The sequence below is a fragment of the Rhizophagus irregularis genome, chromosome 5 (genome assembly GCF_026210795.1).
Source record: "Rhizophagus irregularis chromosome 5, complete sequence".
Lineage (NCBI taxonomy): Eukaryota > Fungi > Glomeromycota > Glomeromycetes > Glomerales > Glomeraceae > Rhizophagus > Rhizophagus irregularis.
This window is the reverse complement of record NC_089433.1, coordinates 3,084,933-3,107,038: the sequence shown is the minus strand read 5'-3', so window position 1 is coordinate 3,107,038 and position 22,106 is coordinate 3,084,933. Positions and strand designations below refer to the sequence as shown.

At 32.3% G+C, this 22,106-nt stretch overlaps 4 protein-coding genes across 4 annotated transcripts; 1 reads left to right on the top strand and 3 right to left on the bottom strand.

The window, feature by feature from the left end:
* Positions 1 to 824: 824 nt before the first annotated feature.
* On the bottom strand, positions 825 to 2,312 carry OCT59_025209 (uncharacterized protein; the record flags this gene model as incomplete). The annotated part of the gene is made up of 7 exons (XM_066136865.1): positions 825 to 841; positions 923 to 1,004; positions 1,229 to 1,415; positions 1,483 to 1,512; positions 1,593 to 1,752; positions 1,828 to 1,913; positions 2,068 to 2,312. 7 exons carry the CDS (start codon positions 2,310 to 2,312, stop codon positions 825 to 827), a joined length of 807 nt encoding a protein of 268 aa, XP_065991937.1.
* A 1,685-nt stretch (positions 2,313 to 3,997) lies between these two features.
* On the bottom strand, positions 3,998 to 4,291 carry OCT59_025208 (uncharacterized protein; the record flags this gene model as incomplete). Its single annotated transcript, XM_066136862.1, has 1 exon — positions 3,998 to 4,291. One exon carries the CDS (start codon positions 4,289 to 4,291, stop codon positions 3,998 to 4,000), a length of 294 nt encoding a protein of 97 aa, XP_065991936.1.
* Positions 4,292 to 7,844: 3,553 nt separating this feature from the next.
* OCT59_025207 (uncharacterized protein) lies at positions 7,845 to 8,497 on the top strand (the record flags this gene model as incomplete). The annotated part of the gene is made up of 2 exons (XM_066136860.1): positions 7,845 to 8,360; positions 8,483 to 8,497. The coding sequence occupies 2 exons, from the start codon at positions 7,845 to 7,847 to the stop codon at positions 8,495 to 8,497; spliced, it is 531 nt and encodes a 176-aa protein (XP_065991935.1).
* Positions 8,498 to 19,759: 11,262 nt separating this feature from the next.
* On the bottom strand, positions 19,760 to 20,149 carry OCT59_025206 (uncharacterized protein; the record flags this gene model as incomplete). The annotated part of the gene is made up of 1 exon (XM_066136852.1): positions 19,760 to 20,149. The coding sequence occupies one exon, from the start codon at positions 20,147 to 20,149 to the stop codon at positions 19,760 to 19,762; it is 390 nt and encodes a 129-aa protein (XP_065991934.1).
* Positions 20,150 to 22,106: the final 1,957 nt, after the last annotated feature.

The following is a 22,106-nucleotide window of genomic DNA, read 5'->3' as shown; positions in this document are numbered from 1 at the left end:
GATGATTAACTCTTTCTATTTAGGACAACTTCTAGACCAACTACCAACTCCTAGCGAACGATTGAAATACAAGCATAAAATGTCATTACATTATGCAACAATTGTAGAAAAGACTTTTGATATTTTTGAGTTTTTTCCGGAACAAATCTTAAGGACGAAGAAACTAGATGTCCAGGTTATTAGGAAAATTACCAGACCTCAGATAAGGAAACTTAGAAATAATTTATTGATTTTCGCAGGAGCTGCAAATTAAGAGGAGGAACCTGTTACCCCTAGTCACGTGTAGAGTTAAATTTACTACGCCAGAAGATCATGTGGAAAATTAGGATCTACTGTGCCTAACTGTGCCAAGCCGACCTAGCCGCAGCCTACTTAGCCTATTATTTCTATTATATTTATTATATTAATTATATTTAATATAATCGATATAATTATTTTGTTTATTATATTTAATTTATTTATTATATTTATTATATTAGTTATATTTATTATATTAGTTATATTTCTTATATTTATTATATCTATTATATTTATTATATCTTTATATGTAGTAACTTTTATATAAATAACGTTGGTATTTTCCTTCGTTATAAGTTAAGTTCCGATTAATTATTATTCTTGAAATTATAAAGTTCTATAATAAAGTATAACCTTTTACACTATAAACGAACTTCCTATTTTTAAGCGTGTCTTGTTTGATTGGATTTCAGTCATAGTTAAACATACTTAATCTCCCTAACTGCAAATCATAGTTAATCTATTCAACGTACCGAATCGGTTAACAACGCTCATCATATTAGCAATTTGAATAGCTGATAATTTTCTTAATGACTTATTATAACTATAAAATAAATCAAAATTAATTAATTATCAAATAAAAATTTGAATATAATAACAAATAAATACATAAAATAATACTAACCTATTACCCAATTCTTTATATTTGTTAAGGAGAGCGACCCAAAGCTTATTTCTCCAATCAATAAACAATTTTCTAACATGCACTACAAGTTTATCAATTATGTGAATATATTCCGCAATTGAGGGCAGCATAATTTTTACAAAATCTTGTAGCATGGCTTTATTATTGTCCAAATTACGCACTCTGATATAGAGAGCATGCAATTTATTTATTAACTCATTGATAATCCAATCATAATTTAAAAATTAAGAAATAATTAATAAATAATAATTAGTGGATAATAAATAAAGATTTATCACAACTTACATGATCAGAATTCTTCAAATATTCCGCAATTTCATCTTGAATATAGTATTTATCATTGGTTTGACAGTATAGAACATCTGGTGGGGTGGCCAATGTTCGTTCACTATAGGGAAATTTATTTGCAGAGGTAAAAAAAATCAGTGGCAGCCTGTAGCCAGCTACTTGTAGCACTTTTTCTTCATCATTACTATATAATTATTCAAGACATTAATTAGTAATTAATTTAGATAAAATTAAATATTAATATAACTTACAAAGGTTTTGTACGAGGAATTAATTCCATTCTAATTGTAAAAAAAAAAATTAATTTGATGATTTATTAATTATAAAAGATATTTTGTTAAATAACAATGGCTGAACTTACGAAGAAGCTATTTCTGAGTCACTTAATTCATCATCATTATAAATCTCAACGAATGCTTCTAGTTCCTGTGGAACTACGAAAAAATGATCTGTGATTATTTCCCTAACAGTTGGATCTTTTGCAACATGTAAATCCAAACAACGCAACAAGAAATCAATTGCTAATATAAAATAAGAGTTATTTAAAATAATTATATTTATAAAAAGTAATTTAACTTGTTGTTTACTTTACTTACAAGGTAAATCAGAAACTTCTTCGTTATCAATGTCATCTTCAACTTCAATTACTTCAACTTTTTTTTGTTTTGTCACGTTGCGCGTACTATCAGAACATTTTTGTTTCAATATTTCTACATTATTACAATTTGCTGATTAATGTAAACTAAAAACACTTTAATAACAATATTAAATAATGAATATCACTAACTTTTTGTGGGAGTTGCGCTCAAATTAGTCAAATTCGTTTGAGGAAAAACCTGTCCATATATAGGATAATAATACGGTGTTTGTAATAGTGGTGTGGGCGCAAATAATCCCTATACAATCCAAATGGAAATTGCGGTGCAGGTTGGAGAGCGATATGTTGTAAACCAAAATTAGTTGAAATAGTTGAGTAAGTTCCTTGAATATCACTGCATTCATGTGAACAAAGTGTATTAGTTTGTGTATGATCTTTTTTTTGAACAGTTTTTTTGCTTGATTCTTTTTTGAATTGTGACATTCTATTGGAAAAAATAATTGTTAATTATTCATATTTTAATATTAAAATTTATATTTTTAATATTTACTTGTTCGTAAATGAAGAGAGAAATTGGAAGAAAAAAGAGTGAGGGAATAATATATTACGAATATTTATGTATTTTTTTTCACATTTTCTTTTTCTTGATTTTTTTTTCACATTATATCATTACATTTAGTGGAATTTTTTCAATTGACACATTACATTTATATAACAAATTCGTTAGCATCGTGTTATATTTTAATTTGCTAGAGACACATTACATTTATATGACAAATTCGTTAGAAGTGGATCTGCATCGTGTTACATTTTAATTCGTTGGAGACACATTACATTTATATAACAAATTCGTTAGTAGATCTGCATCGTGTAAAAGGATGAGTTTATATTAATATCGATGGGAATATATGGTGTATTGGAAATGGTGCGAGAAAGTCTAAGAGAATTCATGAAAAAATATAATCAAGTTAAATGTAAAGCGGAATGGTTAACGTTAGACATGAATAGATAATTGAGAATGAATATTCAGGATATAGATATTGAGTGGAGATCGTCAGTACAGATGATTACTTTACTAAAAATAGCCAATTTTTTGAAATGATTTTGTAATAATTTTGAAATACTACAAAAATACATTTAATACATCAAAATGGTTTTATTATATTTTTGTTATTATTTTGTAATTATATTGTATCTAGGTCTATAAAAATAACTCATAATAATATCACAATAATTTTTTAATGTTTTTGTTATTATTTTATTATTATAATATAATTAACTTTGATATTATTTTAATATTTTAATCTCAAAAATACCTCAAATATATCTTGATATATTTACAAAATAATTGCACAATTGTTTTGAAAGCCATTGTATCTAGGTCTATAAAAATATTTCAAAAAATTGGCCATTTTTAGTAAAGTATGGCAGATCGTACAGCGACTCCAGATATGTTTGATTTTAATATACGAATCTTTCATGAAGCTATCAACCGCTTACTGGGTAGATCTCGAGATAAACGATACAAAAAGGGCATTATCAACTTTGTTAAAGATATCAAGGAATTTGTGAAAATGTATATATGGATACTAAATGGGAAAACAGTATGGAATTACAAAAAAAAAAATGAAAAGAATGAGTAAAAGTAATTGTACAAGAATTTTAAGTTATGGATCATGTAAAAATAAAAGACAAGTTTAGTAGAGACGTGTGCGACAGATGGATTGGGTATTATCATCTAGAAATGGTTAATGTTAGATGATTCGGATTTATGGACGTATAATAGATTTACATCTTTTAGAAGTTCAAGATACGCAAAAGATTATTCGATATTAGAATAGATAAATTAGATAGATAGATACTTTAATGAGAAGATGTGTATACGTCTATGTTATAATTTATTTTTGTAATTATCAAAGCTAAATTTTTTTTTCAAAAAAAAGATCTGCATCGTGTTACATTTTAATTCGTTGGAGCTGCGCAGCCAACCTGCAGCAATATCGTGACTTTTTTAGGCGATTTTAAATAAATATAACAAATACGAATTTTACAAAATTTTGCTAATCGATAATCTCACCAAGCCGCTGCTAAGTTGTTGCCTATCAATGTCATAGTACAATAAATTAAAAAATATGAAACGAAGCAGTTGCTTACCTGATGCCTATTGGTTACCAATAGGTAACAACTATACAACTGCTTCGCTTCAAATATACGGGTTTCAGTAAAGAATATTCATTTTGTGATTCTTTTGATTGCGAATCATATAAAAGTTTATAACTTCCGTTTAGATATTCTATAGTACATTTGCGAATTTTATTTCCTGTTAAAAGTGTACTAAGATCATTAAGTGTTCTGATAACATAACGGGATTTTTTTGTTCCATCTGTTGAGATATATAGACCTTTGATTACATTTGATTTATTACTTAATAATTGTTCATTCAGATTTGATACTTTTTCCATTTTAATGAAAAATTTTATTATGGATTAATAGCCTTAATTAACTGATATATAAAGAATTTTTTATAATACTGTATTATCAATATTAATTGAATAATAATACATTAGTTAATGTATTTTCTTTTGTATAATATGGTACTTTTTAAATCTTTCAGGTAATAGTACAACGCTAAATGTAATTTGGAATTGAACGTAGCCAATTCTTTTTTATTAGTAATTATCATAATAAATAAGTCATATACAGTCGCCACTGGATATAACGAACCTGCCGTTCCAAGCGTTTTGGTTCAGTATATGGTGAATTCGATATATGATATTCATATTATATACCAAACTGTTCGGTACTATATGAATTTTATCCAATTAAATTATAGCAGCATATACTGTAATATTTAAAGTTCGGATGATTACATGACTTACTATAACAGATAACACTATATTTTATTTAAAATTTATGTGTTCATCGATTTTTTAAGTATTTACCAGCTATTCAAATGAAAATTTTATCTGATACTAGCAGAAATAATTTTTCCAGTAGTCCATTCTTTTATATTACTAATTAAAGTCATGTGATAGTTCGGTATACTAAATATGTAACTAATATACTTGGGCTGGCTAAAATAAGTTCGGATGCGGTATATAGTAATTTATTATGTGATTTCGTTATATCCAGTGCAATTAATTATAAAAAAATCAGTTCTGTGAAACTTGGTTCAATACAACAAGTTTTCGGTACAAAAAAATTCGTTATAACCAATGGCGACTGTAATTACTAAAATAAAATTTTAGAGGTTTATGATTTACTTTATTTAAATAAATAAATATTTTGGCCAACAGATTGGCAACAATTAATTAAAGAAAGTATACAAATTCAAAACTTTAAAATAAATGCAACTAAGATTTTAAAGTTGATTTTAAGCGTCAATTGGCAATAGTGCGAATTGACACGTCTTTTGTACAACTCATAAATTTAATTGCTAAAAAAATCTCGTATGCAACTTTTTCAAATTAAAAAAAAAAGAGTTGAATTAATATAAAAATTTAATATCTTTATTATGATCATGAAACAGCTATTTTTGTTATTTGTAAATAAATTTTGCTAGCTTTTTTTCCTTCTCTTTGTAGACAGTGCAACCGCTTGTCTCGGATACTTAACACTTTACTTTATTAAGCATTAAATTAAATTATTGATTACTTTTCAACATTTATGGCATTTTTATTTTTTTTTTATTGTTATTGTTTATTTAATGTATATCTGCATTTTTGAAATTAAATAAGTTTAAATACATAATGAACAAAAGTAATTGAAAAGAATGAGTAACAAATAATAAGTAATTGTTATTTTTGCTGCTTATTGTTTTTTATTTATTTATATAATACACTTTCCAAATGTCTGATTGATTATTATTTATATTAATGAATTAACAAAAACTAATAAACTAAATTAAAATTTAAATTCGAAAATAGTATTATTATATTCTTTTTCACTATATCTTTAATTTTTTAGCATAATTGTCAAATTATAAAATTTTTTTTAGACATTTTTTGAGTATTATTATCAGACTACATTCATTACTTAGAATGCAAATTCCTTGTTATGATTGAAATTGATTACAAAAATATTTTATATAATTTGGATCGCAAAAGACAAAGTTAAATTTCAAATGGAATGAGTGAATCAAAAGTTAAGTACATACTTTTATTTCAAAAAATTAATTACTTTACTAAAAATGGCCAATTTTTTGAAATGATTTTGTAATAATTTTAAAATACCACAAAAATACATTTAATACATCAAAATGTTTTTATTATATTTTTGTTATTATTTTGTAATTATATTGTATCTAGGTCTATAAAAATAACTCAAAATAATATCACAATAATTTTTTAATATTTTTGTTATTATTTTATTATTATAATATAATTAATTTTGATATTATTTTAATATTTTAATCTCAAAAATACCTCAAATATATCTTGATATATTTTAAAAATTTTACAAAATAATTGCATAATTGTTTTGAAAGCCATTGTATTTAGGTCTATAAAAATATTTCAAAAAATTGGCCATTTTTAGTAAAGTATTTATTATTTAAATTAAGCATCAACAAAATTTAATGCGCCAATGTGGTACTTTAAGTCTTTAATACAAACACTTTTGCAATTTTTAATAACTTAATACAAATTTGAGTTTTATAATGCGATAATTACTTTACTAAAAATGGCCAATTTTTTGAAATGATTTTGTAATAATTTTAAAATACTACAAAAATACATTTAATACATCAAAATGGTTTTATTATATTTTTGTTATTATTTTGTAATTATATTGTATCTAGGTCTATAAAAATAACTCATAATAATATCACAATAATTTTTTAATGTTTTTATTATTATTTTATTATTATAATATAATTAACTTTGATATTATTTTAATATTTTAATCTCAAAAATACTTCAAATATATCTTGATATATTTTAAAAATTTTACAAAATAATTGCACAATTGTTTTGAAAGCCATTGTATCTAGGTCTATAAAAATATTTCAAAAAATTGGCTATTTTTAGTAAAGTAGTTATTGCAAGCACACGGTATTTGTTTAATTTTAATAAATATTTGTTTTGCACGATACTAATGTGTAATAAAAATAAATTGTGTATGTATTCTGATGAATACAAGCGATTTTAATCAGTAAAGAAATTGTAGCCACATTATAAACTTCTTGCAATTCAAAAGTGATCCAACTCAAATAAAAAATATAATATTTAATCTGAAATAGTAAGCATTGATTTGTTAATAAACTAGTGATGCGTGATAAAATTATTTAACAATAAACACATAGTATATATTAATGATTACATAATTAACAACCTTACTTGTCTTTGCAATTATTGTAGTCATAACGATAAAGTTAATTGCTATTTATTGAAGTTACAATTGCATTGTAATAATTTAATTACGATAATGATTATACATAATTTCATTACTTTTCTAGGACCCCGAGCAATATATATAGGTAATAACAAATTTACTAATAGCTGTACGCATCTCTTCAGGGCCAGCACAGTAGTATAGAAATGCCAGTTCTGGCTCACTTTCCTCAGAGTCCAATCCTGGTTACCTTTTTCTTGCTATCCCCTTGTTGCTCTCCCACCGGCTGTGGGTCCAATCCTGACAACCCTTTTTTTGCTATCCCCGTTGCTCTCCCACCGGCTGTGGGTCCAATCCTGGTCACCTTTTTATATTTTTCACCTACTTATATCACCTTTTTTATATTTTTACCTATTTATATTCTACTTATCTCATAATCTAATTCACTTATATCCTACTTATTTCATAATCTAAATTGTTTATTAATATTTTCACCTACTTACCCCCCAACCGAACAAGAAATAGGATTTCAAAGCCAACGGAGCCAAAAAAGGTAAGAAAATATTAACCCATCCAGGAAACCAGCCATGGAGTCAATAGAGCGGAATAGCAAGGCAAGCAATTACTCTTATACCGAGAAAAAATGTAATTGAATAAAAGATTTATATATAAAAGGTTTACAAGATGTCACAATACAGACCATCACTAAGACGTATACTAGGTCAGTTTGAACTCAACATAGAAGAATGGGTAAAGGAAATAATGTGGTATTTAGATATAGCATATTTAAAAGCTTTAGATTCCGAATTTAGCAAAGAAAGTATGTTAGTATCTGGATTAGAAGAGCTAGTAGAAATATTTGATGAGATGTTAGAAGGTGATGATATATGGATACATCCATCACTTTTATCACGAATAAGATATTCTATTCTACCAGATGAGATGGCAATATATGAAAGATTTTCAGATATCATTAAGAACTTCTCAGAGGATAAAGAATTAGCATATGCATTATTAGACTTAGTAGAAATATTATCAAAAAAGAAACCTATAACATTCAACATTATAGATTACAATATACAAAGAATATTCACAAATTCTAATGATGAATATAGAAATAAATTCAGCATCTACCATATTAAAGGAGATGAAGATATGGACGAAGACACAGATGAAGACACAGATGAAGACATAGATGAAGTAAAGCAGAATGAATTCAATGAATACTATCAGAATCTTGCACCGACCACCGAGAGTCAGCTAGATAGACTAAAAAATGAGTTGGCTATAACTCTATGTGACGAATGTCTTATACCAATAAGAAGCCAGGAATGTGATTGCTGGATTTTACAAATAGAGGATTTCTAGTTCCCAGTGAAACCATTTTTTACCTCTCACAATCTGGAATAGGTACATCACAAATAAAATCCCCAAAATCATTCGGATTAGAAAACAACTTCTGTAAGAACTTATAAATCATATCAGCAGCCAATTCAGTCTTAGTGCCAAATATATTAACCTTACCAGATTTAGGCCAGATATGTACCCGAATCTTTGATGTGAAGATTATAGCAATTTTAGAATGAATATCACCTGCATCATTCTTAATATACTTTATCGAAAAGGGGAGAATCTCACGAATACCATCTACAGATTCTAAAGCATATGCTAAGGTAGAAAGATGAATAAACTTATTACTCCCGATATTAATCACAAATTTGTAATTACACAGGAGAGCCTTATTTCCACCCACAAGTTCTACAGAAGAAAACTCAGGTAGGGAACATTCAGAAAGGTAACGTAAGAAGATAGCAACAGGATCAAAAGACCTGAAAACTTGTATACTACCAGATCTAGGAAAATAACGAATGGTATGTACAGTATCAGCTAAAATGATAACAAACTCAATGCAAGCATTAAAAGTGCTACCATTCCCAGTACGTCGCCGCCTATTTAATGGATTGTCAGGTGTACTTCTTCTGCATCGTCTCTCACCTTTTGGTTTAGACAAGTACTGTTCATAACCCTCAAAAACTTTATGAATAAAGTTGCTATTAATGGCAATAACATCCTTAGTAGGTTCAAGCTTATGACCAAGCACGGTGTAATCAAGCCCTTCAACATTGATCTTAAATTCAGTAACAGTAAGAGATGGAGTAAGTTCACTAAAAGTAAGCATGTCTGGTTTTTTCTATTGATAGAAAAGAAATGTTCAAATTATTTTATCTTAAGAAAAAAATCTAATTAAATAAAACTTCTTCATCAATATCTCATATGAGATACCATGACAAACAATAGCTTACCTTTCGAACTTTTAGAAAAGATATTCAAAACTACATATGAAGGCACTTACTACCGTTGGCATTATCTTTGCAATTATGCATTAGTGTGTCGAAAATGGGCTGTAGTAGCAAACTCTCTCCTATGGGGTGAAACAGACCTTTATAACCGCTATAATATTAAGGAGTTCCAAATGTACAAACATCTCACAAAACCAGGGACAGTATGTGGAAAATATATCAGAAAGCTTAATATGGATGGAGTATTATTATGGCCTATCTGTATTGTAAAAATGCTACAAGCTTGCCCCAATATCCAGGAACTTAGCATAATAGATTATCAATACTATGGTGGAAAAGGTGACGTTAGAGATTTGCTAAGTGAAATTCTGCATATATTACCAAACCTTCGAATGATAGATATCAGATATAGTCGATATTTTAAAAATAGAAATGCCATTGAAAAACTCATAGAAACCCGTAAAGACCTAGAAATCAGAGTAACATGGCAAATGTAATATTTGTAAAGGCTAATCACTGCCAAAAAATTTGGGCACTGCCCTGTTACTGCCCGTCACTTCCAAAAAAATTTGGGTACTGCCCTGTTACTGCCCGTCACTGCCGAAAAAATTTGGGCACTGCCCTGTCACTGCCCGTCACTGCCCATCATTGCTGCAGAAGTTTGGGAAACACATGGATTTTTCCTAGCAAGATGACGCTTTAACTTAGAGGGAAAGTCAAAACTTGCTCCACATGGATAACAGGTTAATCTTCCTCGAGAGTGTGAATTTTTTTTAAGTCGATAGTATCCATCTGCAAAGAAGTCACGTTAGTTTTCTGTTTATGTAGAGAAATTGGAATGGTAATTTTTTTATGTGATGATAGAGGGATGGTCAATTGCCGATTTTGGAAATCTAGAATGACATTAGCATGATTAAAGCTCCGAACGGGTCGGTTTGGTCCGGATTATAGACGGTTCGGATTAGAGCCGAAATCCGTAAAAACCAAACTGAAAAACCGGCGGTTCGGTTCGGTTTAATCTGATTTTTATAAAAATGCGAAAAATCGAATAGCCGGCCATCTAGTGATCGTATAAAGTCGAACCATATATCATTGGATTCGTCTCGACGTGACGCGTCGAATGGTGGTAAGATCATGTCTCTAGCATCAATAGAACACACGTTAACGCACGCTAAATGATTTATCAATAATTGGAATTAGCAAGCTATCTATCGGTGCTAGAGACATGATCTTAGCACCATTCGACGCGTCTCAGTGAGACGAATCCAATGAATATAAATTCGTTCATGTACGACCACTGGATGGCGAATAATATCAAGTTTCTCATTTTTTTAAAATTTTCGAGCGTTAAAAATTAAAAATTCCGATACATGAATTTATTCGTCGTCCAATGGTCCTACAAATATGAATTAGGACTCATTGGATTCGTCTCGATGGGACGAGTCGAATGGTGGTGAGATCATGTCTCTAGCATTAATAGATCGTAAGTTAATTCACGCTAAATAATTTATAAAAAATTGGCATTAGCAAGCTATCTATCGATGCTAGAGACGTGATCTTACCACCATTCGACTCGTCTCATCGAGACGAATCTAATGAGTACTAATTCATATTTATACGACCATTGGACAACGAATAAATTCATGTATCGGAAATTTAATTTTTAACGCTCGAAAATTTTAAAAAAATGCGAAACTTGATATTATTCGCCATCCAGTGGTCGTACACGAACGAATTTATATTCATTGGATTTGTCTCACTGAGACGCGTCGAATGGTGCTAAGATCATGTCTCTAGCACAGATAGATAGCTTTCTAATTCCAATTATTTATAAATCATTTAGCGTGGGTTGACGTGTGATCTATCGATGCTAGAGACATGATCTTACCACCATTCGACGCGTCTCATCGAGAGGAATCCAATAATATATGGCTCGACTTTATACGATCACTAGATGGCCGGCTATTCGATTTTTCGCATTTTTATAAAAAATCGGATTAAACTGAACTGAACCGCCAGTTTTTCGGTTCTAATACCCGAACCGAACCGAACCGAATTTTGAGCCAGTTTCGGATCGGTTCCCCGGTTTAGCCTGAACCGTTCGAGCTTTAAGCACGATCAATCCAAGGTACACCCAGTAATAAAAAGTCCTTATCACTCTTAACAACCATGAAGTCATCTTCAATTTTTTTAGAGTTCTCTCCATCATATACAAGGATACCAAGACCATATACTGTCCCAATAGTATCAGATTTTGTCGCAACACCACTAAGGTCAGGAGCATTACTTCTATCAACATCAAGATTTAGGCGCTTCACGATATTGTTAGATATTAGAGAACTATCAGAACCAGTATCGAAAATTGTCGTAGGAATAACTAAAGATTTTTCACTCTCAGGTGCGACTACTTTAGTCTTAATAGTGACTACATCACTAGCAGACTTGCGGTTAACAATTCCAATACCTGCTATAGAAGACCATAAGTCATTATTACATATAACATCATCATTTTTACGGATTAAATTTGCAGCCATACTATTAGTTACAACCGAAATCATAGGATGAAGGATAGATGTGAAAAGGTCCTTAACATTATCCCAAACTTTTTCACGTGTTTTTATCGAGAGTTCTCCTTTAAGCTGACTGAGTACTGGTTCTTTATAATTAATGAATTCAGCATTCAGAGCATTGTAAGCAGATATAACAGTCTCTTTTAGTACAGCATTAACGAAGGATTGAACCAGAAGCTTTAAGAGTTGTATAAAAACCTCAAAGATAATACGCTGCCTTTCAAGTTGTGATTTTTTCTTATCAGTAGGCTTTTTATCTACACGTTTCCTTTCTGTAGGCTTTTTTTTTAATCTATAGCAGGCATGTCCAGAGTTTGAATCACTATCAGAGGAGTCAGAGGAGTCAGAGGCATCAGAAGAGTTAGAGGAATTAGAGGAGTCTTGTGCATAATTTGTTTTCCTCTTCCCCTTCTTAGATTTTGGACAGGAACTCTTAGTATGACCAGATTTTCCACAACTTGAGCATTTCTTTGATTTCTTTGGTTTGCGTGTACCTGAACTTATACCAAATACCTGATTACCACGGTAAATATGGTCAGATGGTAAATTTTTATTAAGTTCTGTATCAATAAATATTTCAAGATCACTAAGGGTTACTTTACTTATATCGATATCTCTTGGAAGACCTAATTTATATGCTAAAGCAAGTAATCTCTGAAATGATGTATCATTTTGAGGACTTGAAAATGGACTAGAAGATGGTACTGGTACTGCAGATGATCTAGCCGTAGTCATAGGAATTTTAGAATTTATAAGATTCTCAATATCTGCTAAAGTTGGACCCTGATATGTAACTATAGGAGTAGGTGGCATATCTGTCCTGTATTTCTCAACTTCTTCCAATTTATTCAGAATAGATGCAACTGAATTTTCTAAACTAATACGTCGCGCATCCAACTTATTTTCACTGGAAAGACCATTTAAGAACTGTTGCCGTACTAATTCATTCTGATTTACCTCTGGAAGAGTTGGATATGCAAGTCTAACCATTCTTCGTAATTTAGAATAGAATCGGCTTACAGTATCACTACCCTGAACGATAGCATTAAATGCAAGCTTAGACTTTTCAGATGTTATAGTAGGAAAGTAATGCTTAAAACGATATATTAATTGTCCAATACGTATTCCAGGAGCCACAATTGTACCTCCATTATTAGCATTAGGATTATTAACAGCTATATCAGTAGGACGACCCTCAGCTATTGACCAATCTTCATCCCATACAGTATGATTAGGTATAAAATTAGCACCAGTAATAGTATTAACTGCAGCTGCTTGTCCATGTAATACACCAGCCCCTCCACGAAATTGATTCGCCGCTACAGCCTGTATAGCACCATTATTCAAAGCATTAAAAGCAGCAAGATTGGCCACACCAGTATTATCCAGAAGATTTACACATTCCCAATTTTTTCCTTTGATATGTGTTTCATACCAATCTCTAGCATCATCTTCAAGTAAAGTTTCAAAGACCCCATGAATCCTAATACGAGTTCTAGCATTAGCAGCAGGATCAAGTCCAGCAGACTCACACCATTGCCTGAATTCTTGAAGCCAAAGTTCTGGATCTTCACCAGATGCTCCTCTAAATTTTTTAGGTGCATATCTTGCCATTATCGGTTGTTGTATTATCGGAGGGTTATTTTGTAATGCTAGAATCTGTTGATTCAAATTATTGACCTGATTTTGCAAATTTTGACCATGATTGCGACAGTTTAAAAATTGCCCTCTCTATGCTCGAGCTTGCTGAATGATACCATTAGCCCGCCTTCTACTTCACTCTGTTTCAGTATTATAGCGCTGTAATAATCTATGAGCATTTCTTCTACTCTCATCACGTTCTCTCTGGACATTAGCTAGTTGGATTTGACTGTTAGCAAATTGAGCCTGGATGTTAGCCAATTGGATCTGAGTATTTTGTGTAAGGGCTTCCCAATATTGGCGATGACGCACTTCATTTGCATATGCATCCTCATAAGTACGTCTTGTTCTCAGTATAGTAGCACGTGTATTATTAAGTTCTTGTCTAAGATATTCTTCACGGTTATGTGCATCATCTAACAAACCTTCAAGTCTATCCTCCATATTATCTTGATCTTCTATAATATTTCGCAACTCATTAGCATATTGGATAATGGCATCAAAACTATCATTTGCAGTGTTAAATAAATGATTTATATGAGGGTGTGCTGCAATAGTTGTACGATCAAGGTGAATACGAATACCAGCTACACTATTTGCTATAGTTGTCCGATTATTTAAGATTTCTGTAATAGGGTCAGGAGAAATTGCTGCCATGTTTTTCCGTTGTCTATTAGCAAGTTCTTTTATTCGATCTTTAAGTTGAATATTTAGAGTATCAACTTCAATCAGCTGACGTTCTAATGCTTGAAGCCCTTCCTCCTTTAGTGATGCCGTTTCTAATGCTTTCTTAAGCTTTGCACGCAACTTAGCATTTTTTTGCCTAAGTTCTTCTATCTCAGATTCATGACCCTCGATTACACCATACAGGTATTTTATATATTGCTCTTGTGATTGCAATGTATGTGCAAGCTTTGTAATCTGTGTCTTTAACGATGTATCTTCCATTGCCAGTTCCACAGATTTTTATAGACCCTACATTTAATAAACAAATCAAACAAAATTATATCCTTCAACAAATCTATTACCATCCATGTGGATATTATCGTACTCCTGAAAAACTTTGGGCTAAAGTGCAAGCTGAGGGTCATGATTTTAACATATCTGATATTACAGAGTGGTTGCATAAACAGGCTATATGGCAAATACACTCATCTATACCCAAGTATGTTTCACAGGTTTCTTTTAATAAAATTACTCGACCAAATATGTATCATCAAGCAGATATCTTATATATGCCCTATGATACTGTAGATAGAAAGCTGTATAAATACTGTCTGAATATTGTAGATGTTGCTAGCCGATATAAAGCTTCAGTATCTCTAGAAGATCGCAGCTCTGCACGTGTTGCTAAGGCATTTAAAAAGATTTATAGTAAAGCAGACTGCCCGCTTATTTGGCCAAGAGTTTTACAAGTAGATGGAGAATCAGAATTTAAGGATGAAGTTATCCGATTAATGGATGAAAAAGGTGTGCGTATTCGGGTGGATACTACTCATAAGAGTCAGGCTATTGTTGAACGGTATAATCGAACTTTAGCAGAAAGACTTTTTAAAATACAGGATGCAAAGGAACTCCTTACAGAAGGTGTGAATACTGCCTGGGTTAAGAACCTTTCTGATATTGTGAATGAGCTAAATAATTCTAATACTCGTCTGCTAGGTATGTCTCCAGTTGAGGCAATCCAGAAAGATCAAGTGTATGCACTACCTTCAAAAATTCGGAAGGATAGACCTGTAGGTGCAGAAGAAATACGTTTACCAGCTGGTTCTCTTGTGAGATACTTACTTGATAACTCAGATTACCAAGGTAGGAGACGTGCAACTGATCCAATATGGTCTATTAAAGTTTATACAATTGAATCTTCCACAGTTGTTGATGGGCAGCCGGTTATATATAGGTTATCTGATGGACCTAAAAAAATATTTACTCGAGAAGAATTATTAGTTGTGCCATCTGATACTATGCTGCCTCCTACTCATATATTATATTAATTTTCAAGTTGTGGTATCCTATAGTCTCCATGTGCATACATTGTGATATTATCTTGTGCAATCCATTTTTATCATCCATAGGGGATAACCCCACCTTCGACATTTCTATAACATTTATGGCATGTCTATCAGATCGGATTGCTCTAAAGGTGACTGTATCATTATGTTTAGGATCAAAGAGTGCTTTATTATACCGCTCATAGTGGAACTCTTTTTTAACTACCTTTGAGGGGACACCTTTAGCTTTACGGATACCATGTTTTGGATTGGTGGTCTCATCCCCTACCTTGAGAATGGAGTACATTTTGGGACGGAGGCCAATAAATTCTGCTATAACTGCTCCATTACATTCATCCTTAAATTTCCCTGGGATTTTCATATTTATGTCAGTCTTATCACCTAATGCTTTTCGTACAGGATGATCTTTAGGATAATCACTGAAGTCAAATTGGTCTGCCATATCTATAAGGTCTGCATTAATATCCTCAGTTTGGATTTGTACAAGAAGTGAGTCTGTGTTTGTATAACATAACTGGATTTTTTCACCATATCGTACTTTAAGAGTATCATAGTAGAATTGATATATACAGAGCTTCGAGAGGTCAAGCACACTTATACCCACATATATTGGACGGTTAAGCATTACCTCCACTTTTCGTCAGTGGATTGCAACAAGATTTTCTGAGAATATTTTATGACCCTTGAATGCAGGATCTGAGGTAAGCTTTTTATATTTCTTGGGATGGGTTTTGGGTTGTACTACTGAGACACGTACACGTTTCCTGAGATTTTCCATAGTTTTACTAAATACACTATTATTCATGAGTTTATAGAAGTCCTTCTCAAAATCATTCTTAGCCTTAGCACGTTCGGCGGTGTTAAATTCTATATATGGTTTCATCCATGGAGCCTGCTCGAATTTTATAGCTTCATAGACCTTCTTGATTACTAAGCCCTGGCTAACATAATACTGGAGATTTCTATAATGAACTACATATTCATCCTTATCAAATAGGTTAGGGATGAGCTTATCTGTGGGTGTATATCGTTGTCCTGAGCGTGCTATTATTTTCTGCTGCTTTTTACTAAGCCATTCCTTCTTAACCTTCATTCGTTCTGGTGCAAGAGGGTAATCTGTGTGTTGTGAATGGAGGGCTTGAGGGTACTCCAGTTTGACTTTAAGGATATATCCCTCAGAAGAATCATCTGGTATTTCATTACTTTCTATTTGCCTTTGAATGTTAGATAACTCGTTTTCCTCCTTTACCCAGTGGAAGTTACCTGTAGGTAAGTATTGCAACATGGCCCATTCATATAAGTTATTTGCATCTAAGTATAGGATAGATGACTTGGGCTTTTCTGCGGTCCATTTACCTTCTCCCATATCTGGGTTATTTGCACGAGCATATCGTTTACTTACCATAGAGATTCCACCACGTAATCCTTGTTCTACCATCATGTACATATCCTGGTCAGTTATAAGATCCAATCTTTGCCCTGTCATGAAGAATAGTGCATCCCATGCAAAGCCTGGTATTGAGTAATACCAGAGAGGATCTAACCCATATTTTTTCAAGGCCATTTCTCGGAAATTCTGAAATATATCGGCTAGTAGGAGGACGTCAGTTTTGAGATAAATGTCATGATAATCTTGCATTGTTTTACATCCTGCTTTTTCCCATACATACAGTGCATATTCATATTCTTTATCACTAATGTGGGTTTCATTAAGTTTGCTATAGAATGCTTCTTTAGGTGGTAAACTAGTTTTCTCGAACTTTTTCCAGTCATCCATGTATTCATACGGGTAGACACCTTTCTTAAGATAAATCTCGAGTAATTCAGGTGGTATTTAACTTCGTGTTATCTTAAAGTTTTCGGGATGTGCAAAGCATCTACCTGCATCAATTCGCCATAAGTGTTGTGGATTACTACATTTTTGTGCTCTACATTTTTCTGCGCCTAGGTTGGATGCTAATTTGTCGAGACTTGATTTCATGAATTGTAAGCTGTCTATAAATCGGAGGGAACCTAACTTGAATGCCATATACTTTTCCATGTTATAAAGGATAGGATCAATATCATCCTCACATTCCATTGCACCAATTCCTTGCATAATTATGTGTCCATCATATCCTGATAAATTGTGAAAGATTACTGGGATATGCATTTCACGAGGTTTTATGGATAAGTCAAGATTGCATCCTTTATGTGCTGCACCTCGATACCTTCCTGTAATATGGCAGTGGTCTCTTACTTTATTTCCATCTAAGGGGTTACGACATATCCAGCAGTTTATTGCATTATCATAACTTACTTGCTCTTGGGTTGTTAACGGCATCATTTCCATTGGGTTTCTGAATTCATTACGGATTGCTTCAGCCTCATTTAGCATTTCGATTACAAATTTTTGTGCTACATTTTCTCCTGTAAATATCTTCTGTGATTCACTTACACCATCATATCTTACCTTAATATACGAGTATGAGCAGGGGATTTGCTCTTGCACTTTCTTGGTTTTTTTATCTTTGTCTTCATCTGTGGGTGGTATGTCCATTACTAGGGCTTCAAAGTCTGCAACAAAGTAATATGGGACTTGCATGCGGCGTTTCCAGTTCTTGAATTCATATATATCATTTCCTTTCTTTACTGATGGCATGCGGTCTGCTTGTGGGGTTTTCTTTAATCCTCGACATATTGCTACATGTTTGTCATGAATTTCTTGTTGATGTGTGAAGTGGGAGATACACCATCGGCAGACAAATATTGCATGTCCATTTTTTGTACGTTTATTTACTAAATGGCTCATATTCTTAATCCAGCAATAGTGCTGCTTTTCCCCGTTACTGATAAGTACTAAATCTATTATTTTACGGCCCTCTGCATCATCCCTATCGGTAACATATATTGGACATAGGCGGTGGTCACGCCATTCACAAATGCAGAGGGCAATAGTTGGGTTCTGTCGCTCAAATCTTCTTAGAATTACCTCATCAGCTTGTACTGGAAATTCGATACCTTCAAAGTTTAACTCATTTACATACTCCTTATACTTGGAAATTCTTTCTGCATTCTTTTCTACTGGATGTAATGCTGCTAGGATTGCCCACTGGAAGCATTTGTCATCATCATTAGCTGGATTTACTACTCCCTTTTTCGTGGCAAGATCTTTTGGGAGTGGTATGTGTCCTGCTCCTGTGGGTGGTTGGAATTGTGAGATTTCTATAAATATTTTTTCTACACGATAGAATTCCCAACCTGATCTGTAATTTACATAGTCTTCTACTTTCTGCATGATTCTTGCTAATGCAAAGTTAAATGCACCATTAATATCTGTTGATGGTAGGATTGGCATATTGCGAGTTTTAAATGGTATGTTATATCTGTAGATATACTCTACTCCATCATCTTCACTAAAGTTACCATCTCTGAATAATCCCTCAAGGTAAGAATCTAAACGTCTTATTGTGGCAAATATTCCAATTCTTACTTTTATTGATCCCAATCGATTTCTTTCATCCCGAAGAATATTCTGGATTGTTTAACTGTGTGCTGTAAGAAATGAAGCATAGTCATGCTCTCCAGGTGTTCTTATAGCAATATCAGCCGTAAAGTTTGAGTCTGTTAACTCCTTTCCTATATGTACCTGATCACGACGTTCAAAGACTACCTCATAATGTGGGTTTGGGTCAATTTGCATCATGCGGGTTATCTCTTCATTGGTTACTACCGCTTGTGCTTCACGGATTTGGCGGATCTCATCCTCATATTCCTGCAATTTTGCATTTGAGCGGGGATATGAGATGGACTTGACAAATACCTGCTTGAGTTCAGCTAAAACTGATCGGATGACTTGTCTGTGTTGGGCACTTCTTGCTTGATGTGTTGACATCTTGTAAACTTTTTATACTCCTCTTTTATTCAATTAGATTTTTTCTGAAAATAAAATTAATTGTCTGCCTACCCTATGAGGGTAAAAAAAGAGGGAGACAGATTAGTACTGTCTTCCTAAACTATTCCTCACCATCTGAGTCATCGTCATCCGAGTCACCGAACACATCCTCGTCCCGATGTATTCTCTATCCTTAAGTAACTTATAGTTGTAAGTTACAATGGCGAATAGCTTCTTTTACCATAATATGCTCTACTGCGGCATTTGTTCTCTCTTTACAAGCCTTTTGATATGCCTCCCATTCAAGTTCACGGAGGTCACGATTTCTATTACCCTCCTCCTCTGATCGACCAAGAGCATCATTTGCTTTTTCCTTCTTTTCTACTGCCCTGTCGTATGCCTCCTCGGCTTCTTTATGCCGCTTCCAGAGTACTCGTTCAGCTTCAACTCTCCAGATTGGGCTGACTTCTAGAAGATGTGTCCCGAAATTTCTACTTGGAATGTATTCCAGGATATGGCCTACAAGTTCGGGGATTACTGATACTGCATACGGGGTTTGGTGGCTTTTTAGGATCTCCCTATTGATAGCCATAAGATTGGAGACTGTGCAGCCGAAGATTGATGCCAACTTTTCCGCGGTATATGCCATGTTATGTACTGTTTATCTGTATAGTTATTTGGTACCTACCTTTTATTCAATTACATTTTTTCTCGGTATAAGGGTAATTGCTTGCCTTGCTATTCCACTCTATTGACTCCATGGCTGGTTTCCTGGATGGGTTAATATTTCCTTACCTTTTTTGGCTCTGTTGGCTTTGAAATCCTATTTCTTGTTCGGTTGGGGGGTAAGTAGGTGAAAATATTAATAAACGATTTAGATTATGAAATAAGTAGGATATAAGTGAATTACATCAGGAAATTTTATAGCGCGAAAAATTGCGTAAGTTTACGATTTTGTAAGTTTATGAAAGTTTATGGCATAATATTTCAAAAAATTTCAAAATATTACGTAAGTTTACAATTTCGTAAGATTTATGTGATATTACGGTTAAAATATTACGTAAGTTTACAATATCGTAAGATTTACGCAATATTATGGTCAAAATATTCTGCAAATTTACGAAACTGTAAACCTGCGTAATATTACGGTTGAAATATTTCGAAAATTTACGAAACTGTAAACCTGCGTAATATTACGGTTGAAATATTTCAAAAATTTACGAAACTGTAAACCTGCGTAATATTACGGTTGAAATATTTCAAAAATTTACGAGACTGTAAACCTGTGTAATATTACGGTTGAAATATTTCGAAAATTTACGAGACTGTAAACCTGCGTAATATTACGGTTAAAATATTTCGAAAATTTACGAAACTGTAAACCTGCGTAATATTACGGTTGAAATATTTCGAAAATTTACGAGACTGTAAACCTGCGTAATATTCCGTTTTGAAAATTTACGAGATTGTAAACTGCGTATGCAGTAGAACATATACAAGGGGCATGTGATACTATTGAATAATCAAAAATAATATAAACACCTTTTCTTTTATATAAACACCTTTTTTTTTAAGTTTGGGAAAGCAAATTTATTTTTATTTACGAATTTTTTATTATTTACAATTTTTATGTTAAAAATTAAAGTAAATTCTAATTTTTATTATAACTTAATAAAAAAATATACATTTGATACTTGTTCGCTACTATTTTATAAAATAGTATTCAGGCTGTACGGCGTGGACGTCAGTATCAGTCACAGCCCAAAAAAAACGTGAGTCTCCAGCCGATATTTGGTACGGACTGGGCCTAGCTACTCACTTAATAAATAAAAAAATAAAAATAATTATCTTCTACGATACGTAGGTAAGTTTCTCCTTCTCCTACGATCGTCACGCATATCTAAAATTGATCAAATTTATCAAATTTAAAATGTGAACGTAAAATAGAATGTAATATTAATTATAAAATTTTATTATAGTATAATTACCCGGCCTCTCCCAAAATCTCGTTCTAAATTCGCGATAATATCTTTGGCCGGTACGCGTCCACAGCCGCCGCCCAGGCCGATCAGGGATACCATTACGATAAAGGACATAGTTCTAAATATCAAAATCAGTTTGAATATTCGGTAAATACATTTAATTTAAATGAATGTAATTTTATTTATTTACTTACATGGTAATCCCTGACGAGGTTCCTCCACTTTTGGCTGCACTGTTGCCCAGAAACCCTCGTTCGAAATATTCTATTTATTCTGATTCAATTAAATGGATTGGTTAATTTGAATTTAAATTCTTTCTTAAAGAAAATTATAGATATTAGTCATATGAACCTATTGGCAACAGAGTCCCAAAAATCATGGCGGCTTCTACCATTAATATTATGGTAGGCGTGGTTTCTGTCGCGGCATATGTCGACAAGTTCGTCCATCATAGCCCAGTTCCAATGGACGTTATAAGAACGACGACGTGTTTGGCGAGGCATTATTAGATTTGATTTTATTTTTATAATTTGATTTTGGGATGAGTAAAAATTTGAAAGAAAGTCG